General features: G+C 41.4%; 1 protein-coding gene across 2 annotated transcripts in view; it reads left to right on the top strand.

Annotated features, from left to right (window-relative positions):
• Lacc1 (laccase domain containing 1) overlaps positions 1-17,872 on the top strand; it is a 32,407-nt gene extending 14,535 nt beyond the window's left edge. The window contains exon 6 of one of the 2 annotated variants that reach the window (XM_021658397.2): positions 16,803-17,872. In XM_021658397.2, coding sequence (XP_021514072.2) covers positions 16,803-16,806 — 4 coding nt within the window. In that variant the 3' untranslated portion in view covers positions 16,807-17,872. The remainder of the gene's footprint in view (positions 1-16,802) is intronic. The other variant, XM_021658396.2, reaches the window with a different exon arrangement.
• The last annotated feature ends 7,039 nt before the right edge of the window (positions 17,873-24,911 follow it).

The raw sequence follows: 24,911 nt of genomic DNA, 5'->3' as shown, positions 1-24,911 counted from the left end.
TGATGGTCCTACATTTATACTAATAATGTATCCAGTATCTTACCTTTTGTAGGAACTCTTAGAAAACCTCACCAATAAATGGAAGTCTAGCACCTTAAAGAATCATTGCTCAGCTACTGATGTGTATATATATATATATATGTATATGTATATGTATATAGAAATTAAATGCACAGCAGAAACGTATGTGGCTAAGTGTGGCATTTAGCATCTTTAAATAATGCAAATTCATACACTGGATACACTGTAATGAATTTGTAAAATTAATTTTTTATTAATTACAATGTATTTATTTTGTATTCCAGCTGTAGCCCCCTCTCATGTCCCCTCGAAATCTCACCCTACCTCCCTCTTCTCCTCCCATGCCCTTCCTCCAGTCCACTGATAGGGGAGGTCCTCCTCCCCTTCCCTCTGACCCTAACTTATCAGGACTCATCAGGACTGGCTGCATTGTCTTCTTCGGTGTCCTGGTAAGGCTGTTCCCCCTCAGGGGGGAGGTGATCAAAGAGCCAGCCACTGAGTTCATGTCAGAGACAGTCCCTGTTCCCCTTACTAGGGAGCCCACTTGGACACTGAGCTGCCGTAGAAATTCGTTTAAAGCTTAGTTGCAGTAGTGAATGGGAAGCCTGGTGTGTATGCTTACTGGATGTGCTAACGGGAACCCTGAGCTAGAGTGTGTGCATTTATATTACTGCTTTTAAAGTTTACTTTGATTTCAAGGATGAGGCCACCGCTGTTGGCTGTGCATTATTCTGTGTGTCGGGCCATTGCTTAATAGAAGAAAAAGAAACCGACCAGTGCAACTTTTTCCAAGTTACATTTCTTTTGAACACAAGGATAGCATATCAATTGTGTCGAGAGAAACTTCTCATGCTTCCATTTTCTTTGCAGAAAATAGAAATTCATAGGTCACACTCCCCGTGTCTTGGTCCAGATATTTGAGGTGGATCATGTCCCTTCTGTGTCTGAAGCTGATTTTGTTTTATTTAATTCTAAAAAGGGCAGAGTGGGCGGTTCCTCTCTTAGGCAATCAAGATTTCTGTAGCTCATCACCACTTTCCTTTGAGGACTCTAACTGACGAGAAACTTTTGTAGAAAAGGAATTGGTGGTGACAGGAGGCTTGCTTTTTCTGTAGGTGTGAGTATCTTATGCATTCATGCACGTGCACTCATGTATACATAGATGCTCACAGGAAGCCCGTGATCAGCATCATGCCTTCCTCCGTTTCCCTCCAGCATTGATGGTTGGGACAGGTTCTTTCCCAGAGCCCAGAGATTACTGATCCTGGCTAGCAAGCCTCGGGTCTCTGCCTGCCAATGTTAGGGTTACAAACACACTCCAGTGAATGGCTCTGGCTTTTATGTGTGCTCAAACTGATGCTCACACAGTAAACACTGTGCCGACTAAGCCTTTTCCCCAGCCTCTGGCAACTGGGGTTTATAGCCCTTATTTTCTGAAAACTTGCTTCATATACCACACACTTCGTATTTCACAATGCTTCTGTTACCTTTTTTAAAAAAGCATATGCCTTAAAGTTGCATTCCCTTGTGCTCCTTATTTCCGTACTTGATACTCCATAGTCACAAAGTCATAATTTTAAATCATTTTCTGTGTTTAAGTTCAGGTTTAGATTTGGTTTTAGGGTTACTTGTGGAACATATCCTGTGGCAACTGGAAGTAATCTGCAAATCTCCAAAACCCCTGCTTCCATCTCGTGTTCTGTATCATAAGAGAAAGTGTTAGTCATACGGTTGCCAGCTGAAGCTACGCTGTATGGCTGAGTATTTCCCTTTTTTTTCCTCTCCTTTCTCCACATTTCTGCCTCAGTGTGCCAGCCACTTCTGTCCCTGTCTCAATGCCAGAGCCATTCAAGTCACCGTGTCCTGCCTGTGCCATTGGTCATTTCTGATCAACCCCCCTCTTGCTGCTATTATTGATTGTTTACAAATGCAAATCTGCTACTTTCAGTTCCTCAACATCATGTCAGGACTTTCTCGCACCTTCAAAGACTAAGACCTATGCTCTGAAGTCTTAAGTGTTGGGGTGATCTCACCCTGGCCTGCTTCTTTAACTCCTACTCTCCCTACCCTATTCCATGTGCCTCAATCATCCTGTACATTTTCATTTCCTACTTTCAGTAAGCTGGGCCCAAACTGGCAATCTGGTCTACATTCAAAAAAGGCTGACGGGAGCTAGACGTAGTGGTACACCACTTTAAGCCCAGTACTTAGGAGACATAGACAGGTAGATCTCTGAGTTCAGGACCAGCCTGGTCTATAGAGTGAGTTCCAGAACATCTAGGGCTACACAGAGAAGCACTGTCTCAAAAACACACAAAACAAAACAAAACAAAAAAAAAACACAAACTGACTAGAACTCAAACTCTGTTCAAAGTTACTGGCATTTAGGCTTTCAACTACATTATAAAGAACAGAATCAATTCCTAGCCTTTTACACAGTGCATCTATTTGAAATACATGAAGAAAACTTGGCCTTCATAATGTTCAATCATTTATTGCAAATCTTACTCATCTGAAGGCTTATGTAGTTATTTCTTTCCTCCTTATCTTACATTTTCCTTCCAGATCTGTGGGCTGAAAGTATCATTGGAACAGGATCCGGTCCAGGTTCCATTTGCTTAAAATTTCATCTACCATTTGCTTTTGGCAAGTCTTGAGGAGTTTCCCAGGCCTGCTTGCCTCTGTCAGTGCTAATGCAATGCTTCTATTCATTCTTGACAATGTTGGCACCTAAATTTTATAACCATTAGTATGTTTAGCGATACCTTTAACCAGGCACACACACAAACACACACACTCACACACTCACACAATACACACAAACACACAATCAGACACAGTGCTTAAAGCATATTGTCTTAGTCACTGCTCTATTGCTATGTGCTTTTCTTTAATTTCCTTTTACCATTTGGAAGGTCAGATGGGTAAGGTCCTGCCCTGCCTGAGTTCACTACTTCCTTTATTCTAATTAGCATCAGGTTTTCTTTCTTTCTCTTTTCCTTTTTATTTTTTTATGCGATCACATACTGTATTTCTTCATTAATTAAATTATTTAATCACATTACAGCTTGATCACAGCCCCCTCCCTCCTCTCCTCCCAGTCACACCATCATATCCCTCTTTCCTCTTTCCCCTCTCCTCTGAGGAGAAGAGGAGGCCCCCCCATGGGTACCAACCCTCCCTGCATCAGGGTTTTCTTTAAACTTTTTATCTCCTTGAGCACAGGACTTTGCTCCATTATACTCCCTGGTGATCCTTTTCTCCTAATACAGTACATTTTGTATTTCTCTTTGTCCAGTTTGCTCTTTTTCATTATAGATCTGCATAAGACTCATTACTAATAACCACATGAGACAGTGGATTCTAGGCTTTCTTGAAGTATCCTCTATCAGTGCCATTAGTCTAAAACTCTTCAATTTAGTCTTTGGCAAATTTTTCAGGACAAGGGAAAAAAGCAGCTGCGTTCTTTGCCAAAATATCACGAGAATGGCAGCTGCTAATATTCATCCCCTCTGAAAGTTCCTGAGCTGTGTACCCATAATTCAAATAACCCCAGCACTGTCTTCCATGCCTGCTAGTATGGCTACTTAAGCCTCCATTAAAGCTTCCTACTGCTTTTCTAGTCCCCAAATCCCAATGTCTTCCATAGTCCTCCAAACATAACAAAACCCTAGCGTGGTCAGGTGTATTACAGCTATACATCACTTCCTGGTACCAACTTCCGTCTGAGTAACTGTTCTATTGCTGTGAAGAGGCACCAGGACCAAGGCAACCTATAAAAAGAGCATCTAATTGGGCTCTTGCTTATGGTCTAGTCTGTCTGGTGATACACATGGCACTGGAGCAGTAGCTGAGTGCTACATCTGATCCACAGGCCTAGAGAAAGAATGAAAGGGAGCCTACTATGGGTGCCTGAAACCTCAAAGCCGACCACCAGTGACACAATTCCTCCAACAAGGCCACGCCTACTCCAGGAAGGCCACACCTCCAAATCCTTCTCAAATAATACTGCTTCTTGATGACTTAAGTATATGAGCCTATGGGACCATTCTTAGTAAACCAACACACACACAAACACAAGCACACGCGTGTGCGCGTACACACACCCCTGAAGTCATTTACTAAATGATGTTCTGGAAGAGCTTACAGACCATGACTTCAGAGTGCCATCTGTAAATACGAATGGGCATGGCCTGATCACCCAGAACATAGATGGGTAGAACCAATCAACAAAAGGAGCAGGACTGAAGATGAAGATAAGCAACTTTTTGTAAGAATCATGGAAATTACGAAATAAAATTAGGGCGAGATGACTTAGCGCTTAAGAGCACTGACTGCTTTTCCAAAGGACCAGGATTCGATTTCCCCAGTATTTGTGGTGACTATTAACCACCTGTATCCCACATTCCAGGGGAGCTGGTGCTCTCTTCTGACCTCCAAGGGCCCTATTTGCAAACCTGCAGGCAAAACACCCATGCACATGAACTTAACCTTAAAAAAAAATTGAAATGAATCTGCAGTTTCTAGAAAATAACAATAATGAGAAAACATGAAAGTCCGTGGAGTCAGCTGAAGGAATGTGTATTACGTTAAATACCTTTATAAGCAAAATGGAAACAATGAAATCAAATATTCAACTCAAAAGATCATAAAATAGAATATCTTCATCTTAAAATTAAGCATACTTGATCAGTGATAATATAGATGCATATATGCATTTTTAAAATAAAATGAATATTATCAATTTTCCAGTCGCTTATGCACATGGTGGATGTGAGGAAACAGGGAAGAAAAGCCTCTGATGGTTGGGTGCTTTTGAAAGGAAAGAATGTGAGAGTAATATAGCACATAGATTAAAACAGAACAAACAGGGCCCAGTGGCCGGGAGCACTGGCTGATCTTCCAGGGAACCTGGTTCGTTCCTCAGCACTCAAATGGCAATTCATAACTGTCTGTAACTCTGGTTCCAGGAGATGATATGACTTCATTTTTCTGGACTCTGTGTGCAGTGAGCATGCAAGTCGCACACAGACATACATGTAGGCAAAAGCATTCATCCACGTACTAAAACAGAACAAGTGTTCCGTAGAAAAGATTTGCATAGTTCCTAAATTAAAGGAGCCCTACTTTTTTGCCAGAGTTACTGAATAATGCCCACCCTGAAGAAGAGGGACCCTGACTCTTCTTGTTGTAGTAAACGGAGTCTAGTTGCCATGACAACCGTAGTGGAAAACTGCAGGGAGGGGCGGGGAGATGAGTCAGCTGGGAAGTGCCTTCCACATAAGCACGAGGGCGCGCATTTGATCTCCAGACTCTATTTAAAAAAAAAAAAAAAAAGCCAGGTGTGGTAGCAACGCAGGCGTATCATCAGGACACGGGTAGCTCAGTGGGGTTTGTTACCTGCACCCACATGGAACATGCTTAAGCAAATACAAACAAATACTTTGTGTAGTAGCCATTCTCTGGCACCTAAAGAGAGTACAAGTGTGTAGCCTAATACATTTTTATGAGAAAAGTCAGGATTTGGTGTGGGAACTGGCATGGAGCTCCAAAGGAAGCCTGCTTTGCCATATAATCATTCTAGGGGAAGTGAGGTAATATTTCCATTCTCCTCTGAAGTGAGAATATGCCATTTCTTGGGCATATTATCTTCCATGTGAGAAAGTGACCCCTAAGCAAGTCAGAACGGAAAAGGCAATGAGACTGGCAAAGGACCCAGAGCCACTTAGGCTCAGTGAAGGAACAAGAGTAGAAATCACAAAGACTTCTGTGGCAGTGGAATAGAACACAACACGTATTTGAAACACAAAATGCCAAAGGATAAGAAAAACCACTGGGCTAACTATGGGAAATCAGCAGAATGCTGCTTCTGGCTTAGTGTGAGAATCAGGAAATGCTGATGAGCCTAAGCATCCCAGGATAACTTTACTCTGTGAGCTAAGAAGGCAAAGACCCGCCTGCTGTTCATCCAGGCCGTTTTCAAGGTGGTGTGTGAAGGAAGCCACCTTGACAAATGCATGAGAGGCTTGGGGCAGAGAGCCAGCACGCTTGCCATTTATTACAAAAGGAGTAGATTCCATGGAGTCTGCATTCCCAAACTAGGATGTAGACCTACTGTGGGACATACTTGTATCTTTGTATGGTGCCTCCATCGGACTTGGGGGACAAAGGGAACAATATAGTGTTGATGCTGCTGCTAACTGTGAAGAATGAAATCTTTTGTCTCTATCCCAGGTGTCTCATCCCTTCTGCCAATACTGATATGGTAGCAGCAGGCTAAGGTATTAATGCATAGGTAGTGTGAGATCAAGAAACACAGGACGCAGCAAGGGAGAAGCGCAGTAGTTCGTGGGTTCCTCATTGAGAGGCACAGAAAGTTCACAGGTAGACCTTAAGTTGGAGATACTGTGTAACAGCCGTCAGACAACCTCTTGTGAGTTCCTTGGACCTTCAAACCACACATTCCATTGTTCTGTTTTAGAAAACACAGTAAATAAGTTTCGGCTTCCCTAGAGAATTCCAGAAGGTCCTGAGGGCGTTACTTCCTAAGAATACTGCTGCAGCCCTCCGAGTTAAACATCTAGGAAATTCCTACGTTAACATGGCTGTGAAACTTGTTTCAGTGACCTAACTTTATCCAATGTCTCTCTATACCCCCACACAGAATCTTTCTTTACTGTCAGACGAAGGGAAATTCTAATCATTATGTCAAGAATCTAATATCATGTCAGAGCTCAGCGCTTTGGGGGAGTCAAGATTTGAGTCTCTCTCGTGACTGTTTTGAAAGCTAGCTTTTTGACTTGTAGTAAGTAAAGCGCCTTTGATTTGTCTTGTTAGATGTTCTCAGCCATGAGTTCCACTTGTATTAAAGAGATTTTATTATTCAATGCGATGGTAAGCACACAACTCACGTGTTTTCCTTTCATTGATGAAAGGCCCTGATAAGGTTTACCAGGCTTCTCTAAAAAAATAAATATATTAAAATCTACCCTACCATTCTGAGAGAGTGATTACAAAGGAGGGAACGTTTCGTTCAACACAAAGCTGTACAGAAAGCTTCTTGGTCACAACCTCACACGGACTTTGCCATTCTTTATGCACTGCGCATGCCGGACCACTGGGTGGCACTGTGTGCTCAAGAATGCTTGCTGTTGGACTCCTTGCTTTAACGGAATTTAACATGTCACTTTGCTTGCCTGGGCCGCCTGGACACACACACGGAACAAACGTGTGTCCCCTCACAATGGGAGTAGGGGCTGTCTCTGTTGCCTGCCTTTGGATTCCTTTCCCCATAGCTGGGCTGCCTTGTCTGGCCTCAGTGGGAGAGGATGCGCTTAGTCCGGCTATGACTTGAGGTGCCAGGGTGGGTCTTCGGCCCCTTCTTCTCTGAAAAGAAGGAGATGAGAAAATAGCGGAGGGCGGACTGGGAGGAAAGGAAGGAGGAGGCTGAGGTCAGGCCGTAGAGTAATTACATTTTAAAAAATGAAGCAGGAATAAAGATAAAACTCTTTAATATTATTCCTAATGATAACTACCTATCTGAATCTTAGCAATTAGCTATACTCTCCAATAAACATCTGTCCTATTCCAAAATGCTATTTACACAGGATGTAGATTATATGATACATATTACATAGCATGTATTATAACCTCCAACAGTACTTGTTGGGCTGGCCCTCGCTGGTAAAGACTCCTCTGTCAAGTTGAAAGTAAAGATGTCAAATTTTCAGTCTTGTAAAAATAATCATTGTGTGAAACGCTTTAAAAATATGAGTATTGGGGGAGGGGAGCAGGAGCCTACCTATAGGTGACTAAAGATACTTCTTTCAAAAACGAAAAGAAAAGAAATGCCATATTTTTGTCTTTCTGGGTCTGGGTCGCCACACTTGGGATGAGTTTCTATTTCTAGCACCATCCATTTACCTGAATCTTTCATAATTCCATTTTTAATATTCTGATTAATATTCCACTGTGTATGCCAGATTTTTTTTTACCTACTCACCGGCTGACCAACATCTACATTGTTTCAATTTCCTAGCTATTATGAATAGAGCAACAATGAACTCGCTTGAACAAGGGATCTACAGAAACATCTTAGTACATTAATATTTCTGTCTGCCAGTTAATTTCAACACATTCTCTCTTTTTCGCCTTTTCTTTATTTTTTTTATTAATTTTTATTTATTCTGTTTACATCCCAGTCATAGCCCCCTCCCTCCTCTCCTCCCTGACCTACCCTCCCTCCCTCTTTCACTTATCTCCTTTCCTCTTTTTCCTTTCCTCAGAGACACATTCTCTCTTTTACCTGCGTGTTCATGCACCAAGCATTTGAAAAGTACATTATTTAACATGGTCTAATCCTCACCATTTCCTAGCGTCTCGTATATCATGTCTGAAGTATACCCACCTTTCCCTAATCCCTTTGCCCACTTTGCAGCCCTAGTGCTTTCATTTCTGTGGCTGTTGCCTGGCAATGGATTTTGTCCTTTCATGCCGTTTCCTGAATGTCATAACACAGCCACAGTGATGTCAAGAGCTAAGCTATTAAACTCTAGCACAATACTGTGAACTTCCTGATATTTTGTGCCTTATTTTAGGTATTATATTTAGAGCAGTTGCTAAAAGTTCATACACATAAATTAAGTCTATTCCCAAAGCAGAGTGAAACCGATTAATTTGTTCCGTATAGAATTTCTCTTCAGTTAAGACAGCGGTTCTCAACCCTCCTCATGCTGCAGCCCTTTAATGCAGTTTCTCATGTTGCAGTGACCCAACTATAAATTTTTCTTTTGCTACTTCATAACTGTAATTTTGTTACTTTATGAATCCTAATGTAAATATCTGATATACAGGATATCTGATATGCAACCCCCAAAGGGGTCGCAACTTTCAGGTTGAGAATAACTGAGTTGAGAAAAGAAAAAAAAAAAACTTCCAAGAAATTACAGATTGGGTATGATTACAGCTATGAAACCACCTCCCCCCCCAAAAAAAAAAAAAAAAACAAACCCTATCTCTTTATCAACTTTCTTTATGTAGCTTTGGCTGTCCTGGAAATCACTCTGTAGACCAGACTGGCCTCGAACTCTCAGAGATCCAACTGCCTCTGCCTCCCTGAGTGCTAGGTTAAAGGCGTGCATCATCACCACCCTGCTCCTCTACCTTAAAATTCTACATACATTGTAATATCAAAGCTCATATTTTAATCTTTTGGTTGCTTGTGGATTTTTCTTATGTTTTACTTAATAAAAATAGTATCTACTCTTAAATCATGTTTTATCTTTCTCATTTCTCAAATGAAAACTTTGTTTCTTCTGTATGTTTTGCTATCTAATTTCCCAACAGTTATCTAATAATATTTTTTTGTTTCCTTGACTCACCACAGGGCACTGATTACTGCTGATTCTAATGGGACATCTGGCTCATTTTTCTTAAAACTTTACTTTAGAATAGTTTTAATTTTTACAGAAAGTAGCAAAGATAATAAATAAATACACCTATTCCTAGTGTCTCCTAATACCTTCCATTAGTTTGATTTACTTGTTGATAAAATGAACTGGTATCAATACACTCTTATCAAATAAAATCCATACTTCATCCAAATTACATTTCTTTTCACGTAATGTCTTTTTTTTTTTTTTTTTGGTGACCTAATATCTCAGCTTTTTTTGGCGGGTGGGGGGATCCCCTCCAGGATCCCTCACTGCATCTAATCCTCCTTCGATTCCTCTTGGCCAAGGCAGTTTCATGATTCCATCATTTACATGATCATGGCAGCATTGAGCTATGTTTGGCGAGGTATTTTGTTGAGTGTCTCTTAGTTTGGGTTTGTCTAGTCTTTCTTCATGATTTATTGCATGAATGTAGTCAGTTATGTTGCACCTCAGTGAGGCGTGTAGAATCTGCACAAATTATGTGAAATCCTCTTATCTGGGAAGTTTATTATCTATTTCATCTTGTATACAGTGTGATCTCATGGGTATATATTTTTTGGATAATAAACTAAAATTTTGGGGGGGATTATAAACTAATATTTTTGTTGCTCCAATGGATCATTTGGAAAGTCTACAGATGGTTTCCCATGCACCTTTGATATAACCCCATCTATATTCCTCCTGAACTGCAGAGCTATGAGTTGTTTTATTACACTCCCTGCCTTAGTGCTAGAATTGCCTGATACTTATAATGCATCATCAAAGTTCAGTTTTTAAAGATATCGAGTGTCAAAGAGCCAGCCACTGAGTTCATGTCAGAGACAGTCCCTGTTCCCCTTACTAGGGTACCCATTTGGAAACTAAGCTTCCATGAGTTACATCTGTGCAAGGGTTCTAGGTTATCTCTACGCATGGTCCTTGGTTTGAGTATCAGTCTCAGAAATGACCCCTGGGCTCAGATTTTTCGGTTCTGTTGTTCTCCTTGTGGAGCTCCTGTCCCTTCCTCAGTGACAACTCTTAGATGACCTCCCCCTGAGAGGGGAGCAGCCTTACCAGGCCACAGAGGAAGATGATGCAGTCAGTCCTGATAAGCTAGGGTCAGATGGAAGGGGAGGAGGACCTCCCCTATCAGTGGACTTGGAGAGGGGTATGGGAGGAGAAGAGGTAGGGAAGGCGGGATTGGGAGGGAATCTTATGTTCACCTTCATTTTCTGTATTTTTAAACATGTATAACAAAAGTCCAGCACTTTGGGAGTTGGGAGGAGGCTCCCAACCTTGGATCCAGCCCCACTGCTTAGTCTGTTCTTGCATTGTAATGAAAAAGTAACACTTATTACTTTTTTTAAATGACATCTTATAAATACTTGGTGCCTATTTTGGAAATGAACATCATTTAGGACCTAGATGTCTCGTGGTGTGCTTAAAATGACACAAAGATTTGAATCTCTTGATTTGCATGATGTTGTGGGGTTTTCAGCATTGAATGACTATGAGCCATCTTGAGTAATTGAATAAAACACTGGGTAAACTGCCACCAGAGGGCAGAAGCACTCAGATTGGCAAGGACATTCTGAAATAACTTGCAGGTAATTATCCAGCCTTTCCTCTTAGTCATTGCTTCAAGTTCAGATGACAAGAACAGGTCTGAATGTACAATTGAGGGTTGGAATTTTCTACCAAGACATCACCAATCTTTCAGCTCCCAAAGCAAAAGTCTTTCAGTTATTTTTGTAACATTTGATCATTTATTTATTGAGAGCAACTACCTGTTCTGACTCGCTCCTTCCTGCTTCTTTGGCCCTTTTCACAAAAGCCTCTGATTTAGACATACCAGAAAAAAAAATTAACTGAATGCAAGTTCAATGCATCTGAGTCATTACTTGTGATTTTTTTTTTCTTTCTCTGAATCTCCCTTATTGAACTCCACACCTCACCCATGATCTGCAAACAGGAGTTACTCTGATGGTGCAGGTTCGAAGGTATTGTATGCAATATCAAAGTATATATTTCACCCTCATACCAGATTCTACCTCTTCCCCCCTAGTAGAAGAAGCCTTGTCACAAATGGGGATCTGCTCTATTAGAGGCAATAGCCAAGCGTAGCAGTGACTCATGGGTTTCTTGCAGAGGAAGTCAAGAAAGCATTGGTGTTAAGTCTGAAGGAAAGTCAAACAGCTGAAATGATCACAGAGTCGGGTTGTTTCAACAGAGAGATGTGAAATGGCTACTTCAAGACCTGACACACTTGTATAGGTAGAAGGAATGTTGTGTATAGGCCAGTGGTTAGAGATTATATTAAAAAATAAGGCAAGGGACCACAGTCTGAGGGTGGCTGAATGACATGCAAAGATGTCAGGACTTTATCTTTTGGGTATTATTGTAAGATTTAGAAAGAAAAGAGAAGAAGAATGGGCTTGCATTTCACGAAGATTCCCTATGGTTTTATAAAGCATGGATGGGAGAGAAGTATAACCCCCGAGTGGCAATAGGGTTGGAAATGACCGTAGAGCCTGCATGGTGGGGATGTTTAGGCCCAAAACAAAGTAAGGAGAAGGCAGCATAGAGCTCAGAATTCAGCAAATAATCAGATACGCTGGAGGAAAATGGCTGGGCAGCCACCAGGTTCCTGGCGAAGGTCACCGGGTGAGTGGTGACAGAGGATAGAGCAACTGAGAACATTACTCAGGTGGTGATGTGAGTGGCTGAAATCCACTTTGGGACGTTTTTATCTTATTCATGCCAATCAGCTTTCTACGTTGACATATATGTTAGATGGATGTATGAGTAAAGAAAAACTTCTATTACCACGCCTCCAGAAATTAATTTGTCAATCAGAAATAAAGGCTTTTTATACCTTATGAAGATATACTATACAATGAGCATCCTAAAAATTTCCCAATGCTTCTACTTCCTACAGGTGTATTCTTTCTTAACAAACACAGCCCTTCCAACAGGTAATTGCTGTAGCCACATATCTTTCGAAACTTTTCTCACAGGTTAAGTTAGTAAGTCTTTGGAAAGGTTACGATATAAATTCTATAAGCAAATGATCTGTGGTTTAGTCCAGAAGAGCTCAGTGTCCATTTCAGAACTGTGTACTGGTAGGCTACAGTGTGTTCATGGGACATCCGGAAAATGGGGTGTCTCTTTTTGGGCAGGAGGAGTTGGAGAGGGCTGCTGAGGAGAAGCTAGAGCAAAGACATCAGCACTAGGAAATGCATAGTAGGAAATAGCCTTTCCTCTGTCTGTTCAACCTTGGCCTGTCTTTATAAGCAATCTTTTCTTTTGATATGGGGTCTAGAGAAAGCTTTATCTCCCTGGCTTGTGGATATGCTTGTGGATCATAAGTAGCTTTGGACTTGTGATCCTCCAGCTTCAGCCTTCAAATTACTGTGTACTTCCACGCCCAGTCAGCCTTGAGCCATCCAGATCAGCTTTGGAGCTCAGCCACAAAACGACTATTTGCTTGCTAGGTTGCATGGCTCTTACTCTTGTCCTCCTATATTCAGGATCCATTTTGTGGTGCTTTTGAAAAGGCATAACGGAAATTTCTAATGGTATATTTTCCAGATTCTTTTTTTTTCCATTCTTTTACTGGCTTTTTGCAATTTGCATCTCATTCTCAGTTTTAGCTTTTCTGATCTTATAGCTAAAAACTTTTAGTAAATGTTACTGCCTCCAAATCTCCCTAACTTCCATTTTGGTCACATCCCATTTGCCTGTGAGGTGCACAGGCAACCTCTTCCGGCAGTATAACATTCCCATTAGAATTAACTACATAGTAACAAGATATTTCTACATGTTCTGAGGAGTTACAGATTAAATAAACTCCGGATATTGAAAATTCATAATGCAATCAGAATGTGTAACAGTGTTCTTGGCAAATAAGCATCCAATAAATCTTACAGAATGAAAGAATTTTACACAATAACCTATAAATAATATCAGCAGTGGCGTCTTTGCTGTCTCTCTTGCACACATGCCTTTTACTTCAGAGCATAAAAAAATACAGGAGGAGGGGGTGACCAAGGAGGAGGTCTGGTAGGCCCCATGCTTCTGCAGACCATTTCCTCTGCTTCTCCTTTCGTCAAAACAAGTTCTGGCTTCCTGGGGCCTTGAGGTGAGCGGAGGGTCAGAGAGTTGGATGAGCCAACCCTTGTCTCAGGGGCTCCCAGCTCAGGATCTTACTTTGTGCTTTCCAACTGGCCAGTGTCCACTTCTGCTATTTGTTTACAAGAATCCCCAATGCTTTGAAAACAGTTTGTTCTTTAAAAATGATGGGCATTCCCTTTACAGTTTGCTTACACTCTTCATGAACAAATTGCCAATGCCGCTGACACAGGCTCAAACATAACCAGCCTTACTTTGACAGCCGATCGTAAATTAGCAATGTGTATACTTAATGAGATTTTATTATCTATGTAGACATGTGTCTTCATGTTATAGGTATATGAGTTGAGAGTCTTTGCAGTTTAGTACTAGAAGGAAACAAAAACAATTCTGGCAGGAGAGGGATGTAGCTCAGTTGGCAGAGTGCTTGTGTAGCAGGCACAGCGCCCTGGCGTCAATCCCCGGCCCCACATGAAATGGACATGGTTCAGCACTAGGGAAATGGAAGCAGAAAGGTCAAAAGTTCAAGGCCAGTTTGGGATACATAAGATCCTGTCTCAAAAACAAAACAGAAAACAATTCTGCATAAACCCTATACTGTGCAGCAATAATAAAAAAAAAATGGCAAATTGTTCCTTTCCTTCTACTCCAGAGACTAGCCCTATTTTTAAATACAATTCCTAGTCTCTTTTAGAGATGTGATTTGCTGTGATTCTATGCTCTGTTGAACACACTGACTGTTATATAATGCTGCTACACCTATTAGCTGTGTCCTACCATCTCACTTGAGTCAACAGACACTCTGAAGATAGCTATGTTTTATTTATCTTTTCATTCCTGATGGAGCCTGCCCCAGCTATAGATACTAGCTGATACGGGCTTGGGCTTCAAGCAGCAGGGAGCTCTGATCCTGTAAAGTAAGGATGCCGACATCAGATGCCAGGTCTCCGTGGACTTGAAAACCGTCCTTCTGTCACAGGAAATTTATGTCTTCACTGGTTAGCATTGTTTAGAACCCTGTTACTCCCTTTCTCTACCAGAGATATAGAAAGAGGTGAATGAAGCTGAATGAAGCTTTTCTATTCCCTCATTTCCCTAACCCAAGCCGTAACTGCTTGAAGTAGGCTGGGTTTTCCGTTCTCTGATTTGGACACAGGACAAGCTGCTGCCACCATCTTACACTCTCAACTTTGTGTCTCCCAGTTCAACACTCTTGCCTCTTAGTATTCTGTGGCAAATGACTCAGACATCCTGCTGTGATAACGGTGAGAATGATCGTTGTTTCTTCCTTGATACTTTTATCTAAGTAGGGGCTAACTTACTTAAAATTCGGACATCAGTGATTCATTTGACAAATATTTATTGAGTGCTTAATGTGTCTCGTAGCAGAATCTGTTCTGTCGGATGAAGACATGAAACAAAGTTGTGCCTTCATAGAGTGTACATTCTAGTCAAGGATAGACACAATAAACGAGTGAATGATTAGATATGCACTATGTAGTCACTGTTAAAGATCAAATGCAGTGATGAAGCATAAAGGAAGAAAGGGAAATATCAGAGCACAGGATAAAATGGTAATTTGGAGGGGAGGTCCAGAGGGAGCCGTGGTAGAGACATTTTGAACTAATCTGCCTCTAGGCAGTATTTAAAGTCATAGAGCAAATGAGATCATCTGGACAGTGACATAGTCATGAATGACTTGCTGGCTCTGGGGCATCTAGAGGCAGAAGATGCTGAGGAGGATTCAGGAAGGTATGTTGAGGAAGAGCGGCCAATGGTAGATAAGCAAGAGTGTTGAATTTTTAAAGGCAAAATTGGGAAAGTAATTCAAAATAGAGAACTATCAAAACAAACTCAAGACTCTTGGATTGGCAGCATGATATAGCTCATACTATTACAATCGATACAGAGGGGCCCTGATTAGAACCAGCTCAAGACAGAGGAGAAAAGAAAATTGGAGAGATGAAAGCACACGGAATCTTTGGGCTACACTGTTGCAAAGGAATCAGAAAATGAGCAGCACCTACAAAGGGCCATGAGACCAAGAAAATAATTTCCTTTATTTCTTAGTTTATTGTACATACATGTATGTACGTGAGGCTGTAGGCAGTTCACATATGTACGTGTGTGCAGAGGTCAGAGGTCAAGCTCTGTTATTGTTCCTCCAGTACCATCTACCTTACTTCTTGTGAGACACAGTTGCTGGCTTTGCTTGGAACTTGCTGTCGAGGCTGTGGCCATTGGACCTCATGGCTACACTTGTCTCTGCCTCTCCAGCCCCGAGACTGTAAGCACAAGCTACCATGCTCAGCTCTTCCAACATGGGTTCTCAAAACATAGTTCAGGTTCTCAAGCTTGAGAGGCAAACACTTTACAAACAGCTATCTCCTAGCCTAGTGGTCCTCAACCTTTCTAACTCCATGACCCTTTCATAGTCCCTCATGTTGTGCTGACCCCCAACCATAAAATTATCTACATTGCTACTTCATAACTGTAATTTTGCTAGTGTTATGAATCTGTGTTTTCCAATGGTCTTAGGCAACCCCTGTGAAAAAGTCATTTGACCCCCCCCCAAAGGGGTTGTGACCCACAAGGTGAGAACCACTGCCCTTGGCAGAGCTTTGATTTTTTTTTTTAAGAAAGGAGAAATCACAATATTTTTTAGGCACTGAGAACAAAGATTCAGTAGAGAGCAAAAAACAGTAATGAACAAAAAGAAAGGGTTTATTTATTGTATGGCGAACAAGAGACACGGACTGTATTCCATTCTGTAACAATATTACACACTCAAGACATTCAGAAGAAGACAGGTAGCTAACAGCCAAGTAGCCTCTTTGGTAGCACACCTGTCATCTCCACTGTGCTTTCCTGTCTCATCATTTTAAAGTGACATTGCGCTGGTGACTTAGACAGAGACTTAGACAGTGGTCTTGAGTGAAGTCAGTGGTGTCTTAATGAATTGCTTGCAGTTTTCTAATCCCAACACAGTTTGAGGCTCCTAGTCCTCAATGTGTGATAAGTGATCTGTCCCATGATTGTAATTAGACCACCTCATAATTAAAAGACTGACAGCTTCCTTTTATCTCTGCAGCCCTTCTGCTAAATGTGGTTTTTGTTCCCCCACCCCCCCTCCCCCAAAAAAGGATTGGAAAACACCAAAAAGAGGAAAGTATGTTTTCAGGGATAGGATTAGAAACTGACCTAACATCATACCCTCTTTTTACTTTTCCTGTACAGATGAACACTACAGAGAAGATACATAACAAGATTTTCAAGACAGCAGAAAGTTGGCTGTGGTCATCAAGTGCTCCTGCTTGGCAGACATCAGTGTGCTATGTTTTCATTAATGTAAAAACGAAGCTTTCCAGACCTAAAAGAGAAGACACTAGAAAGTCAACTTTATAGCCTAGAAATGGCACACATGGTTGAATAACTCTTGTATCGAGGCAGAGGTGTGCTGGAGGGATGGTTCAGTGGTTAAGAGTGCTTGATGCTCTTGAAGAGGACTGAGTTTGGTTCCCAGTGCCCATGCAGCACCCCACAACCCACCTTTAACTCCAGTTCAAAGGGTGGCAGTGCCCAGTTCTGGTCTCTACGTGTACTCTGCAAACCTAGCACGCAGACACACATGCTGCCAAACACATACGCCTAAAATAAAAATAAAGAAATCTTTTAAGACATAAAAAAAAAAAACATGCAGAGGTGACTTGACATTGGGATGGGCAGGTGTTTTTCGATTAATTAATAAACGCTTAGATGACAATAATATTTCCATATTCCAAGCGCTGCGTTGATCGCTTTTCGTTCATAATCTCATTTAAAGGCCAGAGTCACTGGGTGATTCTGATAAATTCGAAAGTTTTTGAGGTGCTCCTTTAGAGCAAAATGGTTTGACAGGGCACCGAGACTTTCTCCGTGGTATTAAAATTTAACCAAAGCAATACTGCATCATTTAATATTGATCATAGGGATCATTGCCACCATCAAAGACTTAGAACCTATGTTTGTTGGAAAAAGTTGCTATGGTTTAAATAGGTATTCCAAAAAGCATTTGTTTGAAATTTGATCCCCAATACACAGTGTTAGAGAATCTGCCTCATGAGAAGTGTTTAAAACACTTACTCTCATGGATGGATTAACATAGACTAGAAAAGGGCTTAAAGCTTCAGTTCAAGCTCCTCCTCTTGTACCCTCTCACCTTCGGCCATGGAACGACAGAGAGAAATAGGGCCTTGCTTGGTGCTACACCGTGATCCTGGATTTCCCAGCCTCTGACTAAGAGAAATGAATTTCTTTTTAAACTACTTTTTCAGCCTGCGGTATTTTCTCACAGAAGCACAAGAGAACTAAGGTGCAGTGATCCATCGTCATATCTCACATAACTCATCACATGTTAGTGAGTGACAGCGGTAGTGGTGATGTAGTACTTGGCAGGTAAAATGCATGAAATGTGGGTAGCTACCACCTCAGAAAGTTCTAGGGTCAACTGTCTGCATCGTGTCATCTTCTTCCTGGAGGGAGTGGCTGTGCCCCTATTTCCCTATAATTAAGGAAGAAGGGCAATGTTAAGAAGTATTCTGGATTCCCCTTTTCCCACCTAAGGGTAACAGTTTTGCTTCTTTGAAGTTTTGTTTATTTACTGAGAATCTCATGCAAGTATATTTTGGTCACATCTATTTCTCCCTCCTACCCCTACCAGACCCCTCCTAACCCCTTCCATCAACACTCATTCATGCGACTACTTATTTTATTTTTTAATAACCCACTGGGTCCAATTAGTAGTGCCCATGTGTACATAGGTTTATGGCCATTCATTAGAGCAGGGCTCTGAAGAAAATGTATGATTCCTCCCCCAGCCATTGATTACTGATAACTCCTCAGCTAGGGTTAGGGCCTCCTGAGTCTTTCCCTGAACCCTGTCAGAATGTTCACTGGCTTTATCTTCTTCGGGTCTTGTATAGGCAATCACAGTGTGAGTTCAGGTGTGCGAAAGCCCTGCCATCTCCAGAAGACAATATAACATGGCAGTCCTCCCTTGTCTTCTGACTCTTACAGTCTTTCTGCCTCCTCTTCTGCAATACCCTGTGAGCCCTGTGAGGAATGAGTGAGGTATAGATGTCTCATGGGTCTTATTACTCCGCAGTCACTTACTTAATGCACTTTAACCCATTGAGCTCTGTGTCAACCTGAACACACTATAAAAAGAAGCTTCTCTGATAAGAGATGAGATAGCCTCATTCATCTACGGATAGAGGAATATAAGTATTTAGGAGGAAATTTAATAAATGTCCATTTAATAAAATTATAGCAGTAGGGTTTTCCCTCAGCTTATGGCCTATGCAGATACCCAGCTCTTGGTCAGGTTTACAGTACCGGACATGAGTTTCCTCCTGTATAGGGAGGCTTAAATCTAGTTTGAAAGTTGCTGGTTACCCCATAACTTTCATGCCACTATTGCACCAATGAGGATATCATGATGGGTTGGTCATTATTGTAGCCATCAGGATTCACAGCTGGATGAAGCTATTGATGATGTTTTTTTCTCCTTAGCAATTGACATAGCCCCCTCCAGTCCTATAAAAACTGACCACTTAGGAAGACACTTCTGTGTCCTAAGCAAAGTACATAATGTTTTCAGTGATAAGGTCTTATCATTAAGTTCTGGTGGGCAAGCAAGAGCAGTTGTACTTGCCTATAATGTTTTGAAGGGTCTCTATGAATCCCCCTTGACCAACAATGAGCAGAAGCAACATGAACTACATTTGTTGGTTCTGCTGTGATTCATTCAGCCACTGTCTTGAATGGAGCCTAGATCATAAGAAATAAACAAAACAACAACAATAAAAACCATACTATGGTTAGTCAAGAGTTCTTGCAATTTAAGCTTTTTTTTTTTATGAGTAAATATATGATTGCTTTTATTTGATTTATTGTTTTGTTTTGCTTTGTTTTTTTCTGGCCTGGGAACTGGCTATGTATACCAGGTAATCTTGAACTCGAAAGATTTGCTGGCCTCTGACTCATGGAGTGAGTGCTGGATTAAATGCATGTGCCACCACACCTGGAAGATTCTTTAAATATCTGTGGTAGTTAAATAATTTGAATGGAATCTGTGGCAAGAAACAGACAAAAGAATTAAAATTGTGAGCTTCAAGAATTTCAAAGCAAGGCTCATCCTTAGCGCAAAATGAGCAGGAGATGGAGAGAGAGAGAGAGAGAGAGAGAGAGAGAGAGAGAGAAGGGTAGGGATCAGATGTAGGGAGAATGGAGGGTTGGGAGTGGGAGGTGAGAGGGCTGGGAATAAGAAGGAAAACTGAGGGGGGGCATCTCTTTGTCAAGCTGGAGGTCTGCAACGGGGTAGGCTCCTGGGAGGATATGGGAATGAAGCTATCTGAAACTCCTAATTAGGGGGTCGGGGGAACAGGACATGAAGACTGAAGTGATCGCCTCCTAGCCGGGCAGGACTAATGGAAGGAGGGGAACAACAACTCGCTGACAAAACCTGTGATCCAAAAATTACCCTGCCTAAAAGAAGTGCAGAGATAATGAGGGAACAAAGATTGAGGGAAAGTCCAACCAAAAATCGGACCAACCTGAGACCCACCCCACGGTAGAGAGCCAGGCCCTGACACTAATAATGATGCTCTGCTATGCTTTCAGACAGGAGTCTAACTTGACTGTCCTCTGGGAGGCTCCAGCCAGCAGCTGATGGAGACAGATGCTGGGACTTGCAGCCAAGCATGGGGCAGAGCTCCCGGGGTCCTGTGCAAGTGTTGGGGGGAAGATGGAAGTGCCTGGAGGGGACAGAAACCTCACAAGAACAACAGAGACAACTAACCCAGTCCCATGGGGGCTTTCAGAGACTGAGACAGCAACTAAGGAGCATGCATGGTCTGGACCTAGGCCCTCTGCATGCATGTAGCAGATGGGCTGGTGCTCCTGGTGAGTGGAGTGGGTGGAGGTGGGGGGGGGAGCTGTTTCTAACTAGGACTCTATTGCCTGCTTTTGGATCATTTCCTTTTGGCAGGGCTGCCTTGCCTGGCCTCAGTGGATGAGGATATGCTCACTCCTGATGTGACTTGATGAACTGGGGAAGGTGGATGCAGGGGAGGAGAGCTCCCTTTTTCTGAGGGAAATGGGAGAGGGGAACAGGGAATGGGAAGAGAGGAGGAAGGGGCACCCTTGGGATGTAAAGTAAATAAACTGAAATAAAAATTGAAAAAGAAAAATAGGTCATGGCTTGCTACTGAGTTCTAACAGGAGTGAATAATTTACCAGCCACAGGTTGGTATATTACTTTGTGACCCAAACTTTCCAATATGAACTGGTTATTTCTGATCCGGCTCATCATAAAGTTAGATATGATTAGAGGTGCTCCCTCATCAAATGAAATGTTTATGTAGGCCATTGAGCCTAAGCAGATGCTAAATGCTGTGGTAAAACATTAACATGTAGTGTATCCCACTCCAGGGATAGAACACGAACTCATTGCCTTCTGTCTCTCAACTTGTGTTCATGGCCCCGTGTGGAGTGCATTCCAGAATAGTTCCTTTTCCTGTGACTAAATACATGAAATGAAGCATCTTTCATGACAAAGGGTCTGTTTTGGCTTCAGGGGATACAGTCCATCATTGTGGGAAAGGCACTGGGACAGGAGCAAGAGGTGGATGATGGTCACATTGCATTTGTAGTCAGGAAGTAGAAAAATGAACAGGAAGAGAGGCTAGGTAATGACATCTCAAGGCCTTCCCCAAATGACCCACTTCATACACTAAGGCTCTACCTCTTAAAGTTTCTACAGCCTTCACAAACAGCCTCATCAGCTGAGGACCAAATGGCCAAATACTTGAGCCTACTGGGGACATTTCACACTCAAACACAAAAAAGCCCTCCCATGCCCCTTCCCTAGTCAACTGATAGGGGAGGATGTCCTCCCCTTCTATCTGACCCTAGCTTATCAGGTCTCATCAGGGGAGCATAGAGGGAGAAGAAAAAGGGTGGGTAGGACTGGGAAAAGACAAGGGAGGGGGCTATAGACTGGATACAAAGTGAATAAGTTGTAATTAATTAATTAATTAATTAATTAAAAAAAAAAACTCTAAACCAACCTGCCCAGTGGACTCTGATACTGAGTAGATTAGTTGACCTTGGAGGATCCAGTAAGACTGCAGGTCCATCAGCAAAATAGGTTGTTTTCTTGTTTTTTAGTGCCTAATTTTAGCATAGATTACTGTGCAGCCATATATAACTGGTACAGTTTGTTACAAGATATTTTCAGGTAGGCCAAGAATTAAATATGAGTGCTCCTTAATCCAGTATCAATTTTGAAATCTAAGAGAATGGATTGAGTTTAAAAGAGGCAATACTTGCAGCAAACATAATTTGAGCTTAATGTTTTGCATCAGATTCAAATCAGTACCCTGGAAGTTTTAAAATTAAAAATGGCACTAACAAAAAGCTAACCGCAGACAATTCAAATGATAATGTTCTTGCTAACCAGAGTTGTGTTGATGTTTCCTTGGATATATGAGCACAGAGGTGACCTAGTCCATGCGAGTCTTCAAACTACCTTCTCTATGCCCTTTCCCCAGTTAAAAAAAAAAAAAACAAAAAAAAAAAAAACAAAAATGGAGCTGGTCAATAGCTTATTGTTATTTTTTGTCCCCAAGTACTGGTATAAGGGAAGTGTTATTTGTTGTTGTTTTTGTTGTTATGACAAATACTCAGTAGAAACTATTTAAAAGAAGGGATCATTTTTGTCTTTTTGTTTCAGAGGCCATAGTTCAAGGTCAGCTGGCTTCACGGTTCCTGGGCCAGTGGTGAGAAAGCACGTCATGGCTGAAGGGCGTTCTGGGGAAGAGCTGCCCCTCTTCTGGTGGCCAAGAAACAGCAGACAAAGTTGGACCCTAGAACAAAATATCACCTCCAAGGTCTTGGAAAGGGCTAGGGATCTGCTTCCTCCAACTAGATCCCACCTCTCAAAGTTTCCAGTACTTTCCAATAATGCCACCAAAATACGAATTTATCCCTAGATTAGTTCATTGATTAGGTCAGAGCTTTCATGATCCACTTGCTTTCCAATGTTTAGGCCCGCCAGCTGAGAACCAAATCTTCAACACATAAATAAGCCTTTGGGCAGACGCTTCATATCTAAATCACAAGGGGCAGTGAGCAACAGCAGAAAGGAGAAAGCCTCCCATTGGTTACAATATTTTTAAAATATTTATTACGTGTATGTGTTTATGTGCATGTCTATGTACTTTTTTATATGTACCACATATACCAAGGAGAGGCTAGGAGAGAATATTGGACCTCTCGGAGCTGGAGTTACAGATGATTGTGAACCGCTATGTTGTGAATAGAATCTAGTCCCCTTAAAAAGTAGTAAGTGCTCTTAGCTGCTGAGCCATCACTCCGGATCCAAGTTAAAACTGCAGTCCAAGTCATGGCAAACTTGCTTGGGAGAAACACATTAAAAAAATGATTTATTTATTCATGCATTTATTTAATGTGTATGAGTGTTTGGACTGCATGTATGTCTGTCCACCATATGTGTGCCTGGTGGCAAAGGAGGCCAAAAGAGGCTGCCATATCCCCGGGACTGTTCTAGACAGTTGTGAGCTGCCACGTGGGTGGTGAGAATTGAACCCTGGTCCTCTGGAAGAGCAACCAGTGACCTCGAACTCTGTGTCATCTCTCCAACTTCAGGAAAAATATCTTATTTGAGAGATCGGTCTGAAGGCCTCAATTTTTACCATTGCACAACTTGAAATATTAGGCACAAGTGGTATATTTACATTAGTAGATAATGTATTGAGTTCTACTTGAACAATAGGTTTATTAGCTTAAAAGTATAGTCTACATTTACAACTCATACCATAGTAAATCATGCACTAACAAAGCACCCTCTGAATTAATCAACTAACTGTACTAGAGCAGCATTCTCTAGCTCACCACTCAAAATAGTAGTGTAGAGTAATAAGCATTCCTAGTTGGCACATATCAGTCATATAAAGATTGGCTGATCTAGATTGACTTCAGGAGAGCTCAGCATCTCAGTATTTCATTCTCCCTGGACTAGTGGCTACCCATGGCATACTATTCTCTGGGTGAAAGGCAGCAGTCAGGAAAGCAAGCCTGATTATGTAAGCCCAATTAACACCTCGGTTCATGGCCATTAACATTTCATTAGGCAAAGTAAGACTGATAGGCAAATCTAAATTCATGGAATAAGGTAATTTCTCATTGAGGGTATTGATGAGAGTAAATATTTACTGACCAATAATATGAATTTAAAACTGGTACTTTGACTTTGCAAATGTATTATTCTGTATGCTATTATCAAAGCGCTGCCATGATATAAATAGCTTACTCAATACAATTTAGTAACTATTTCCAGCATGATTTGTTTTATAGGTACTGTGTTAGGTACCAAAGAAACAGAAATCTATCGGACACAGGCATTGCCCTAAAAAAAAGTTATTCAGAAACAGGACCATTATGGCTATACACTAATTAAAATTTGATGTGAATGCTGCAAAATTATTTGTAACTGTTAGTATTATAGTTATCATTTTATATATAAGAACCCAAGTCTCAGAGTGACCAAATCATTTGTCCACTTTTGTACAAAAGACAGAACTGAACTTTACTCTCTTTGAAGGTGACAGTTAAAATATCACACAATTCTCCGGTTGTCCCATACACCTTGCCCCAACAGTGAGCAGAGACGTGATCCAGTCCAGCAGCTGATTTGACACTGAGAACCCTTATTTTTAATACTGGTGAACTGGGTACCTTAAGGGGTGCAGAATGGGTTACTAATGCTTTTCTTATAATCATAGTTCTGCACGTTGGAGTTGCCTAACAAATTACCCTTTATCGTAAGTACTGAGTCAGAGTTCCATACTGAGGCTAATAGAGATATTAGATACTATCAGATATTTTTAGTTAATTTTTAAGTATTGGACCTTCTTGTGGGATTTATGTTAACGTAAGTTATTTTGATAATAAAGATATAAAATTCAGAGGGTCGTTGGATCCTCGTCCCTGAGAAATAAGAGGAGTATGGCAATAGGAATGTATCCCAAGGGCTTCTGCCTGTGTATAATTATGACTTTCAACTCTGTCAGATGCTAGGAAACCGTTACCATAGCTTTTCAACTGTTTTATTGGTGTACTCTTTAACAGTTTCGATATGAAACGGCTCCTTCATGTTTGGAAGAGTCGCTATGAGCTTGAAGAATATCTACCATAAGTTAAGATAAATCACTCCTCCAAGAAGAAAAAAAGACTGAGAAGAGAAATGAAAAACACAGTCTTGATTAGGTCAAATGACAAGTCATT

Source organism: Meriones unguiculatus, chromosome 9 (genome assembly GCF_030254825.1).
Source record: "Meriones unguiculatus strain TT.TT164.6M chromosome 9, Bangor_MerUng_6.1, whole genome shotgun sequence".
In the NCBI taxonomy this organism is placed as follows: domain Eukaryota; kingdom Metazoa; phylum Chordata; class Mammalia; order Rodentia; family Muridae; genus Meriones; species Meriones unguiculatus.
Note: the sequence above shows the minus strand (reverse complement) of the source record. Positions and strands in the feature narration are given on the sequence as shown.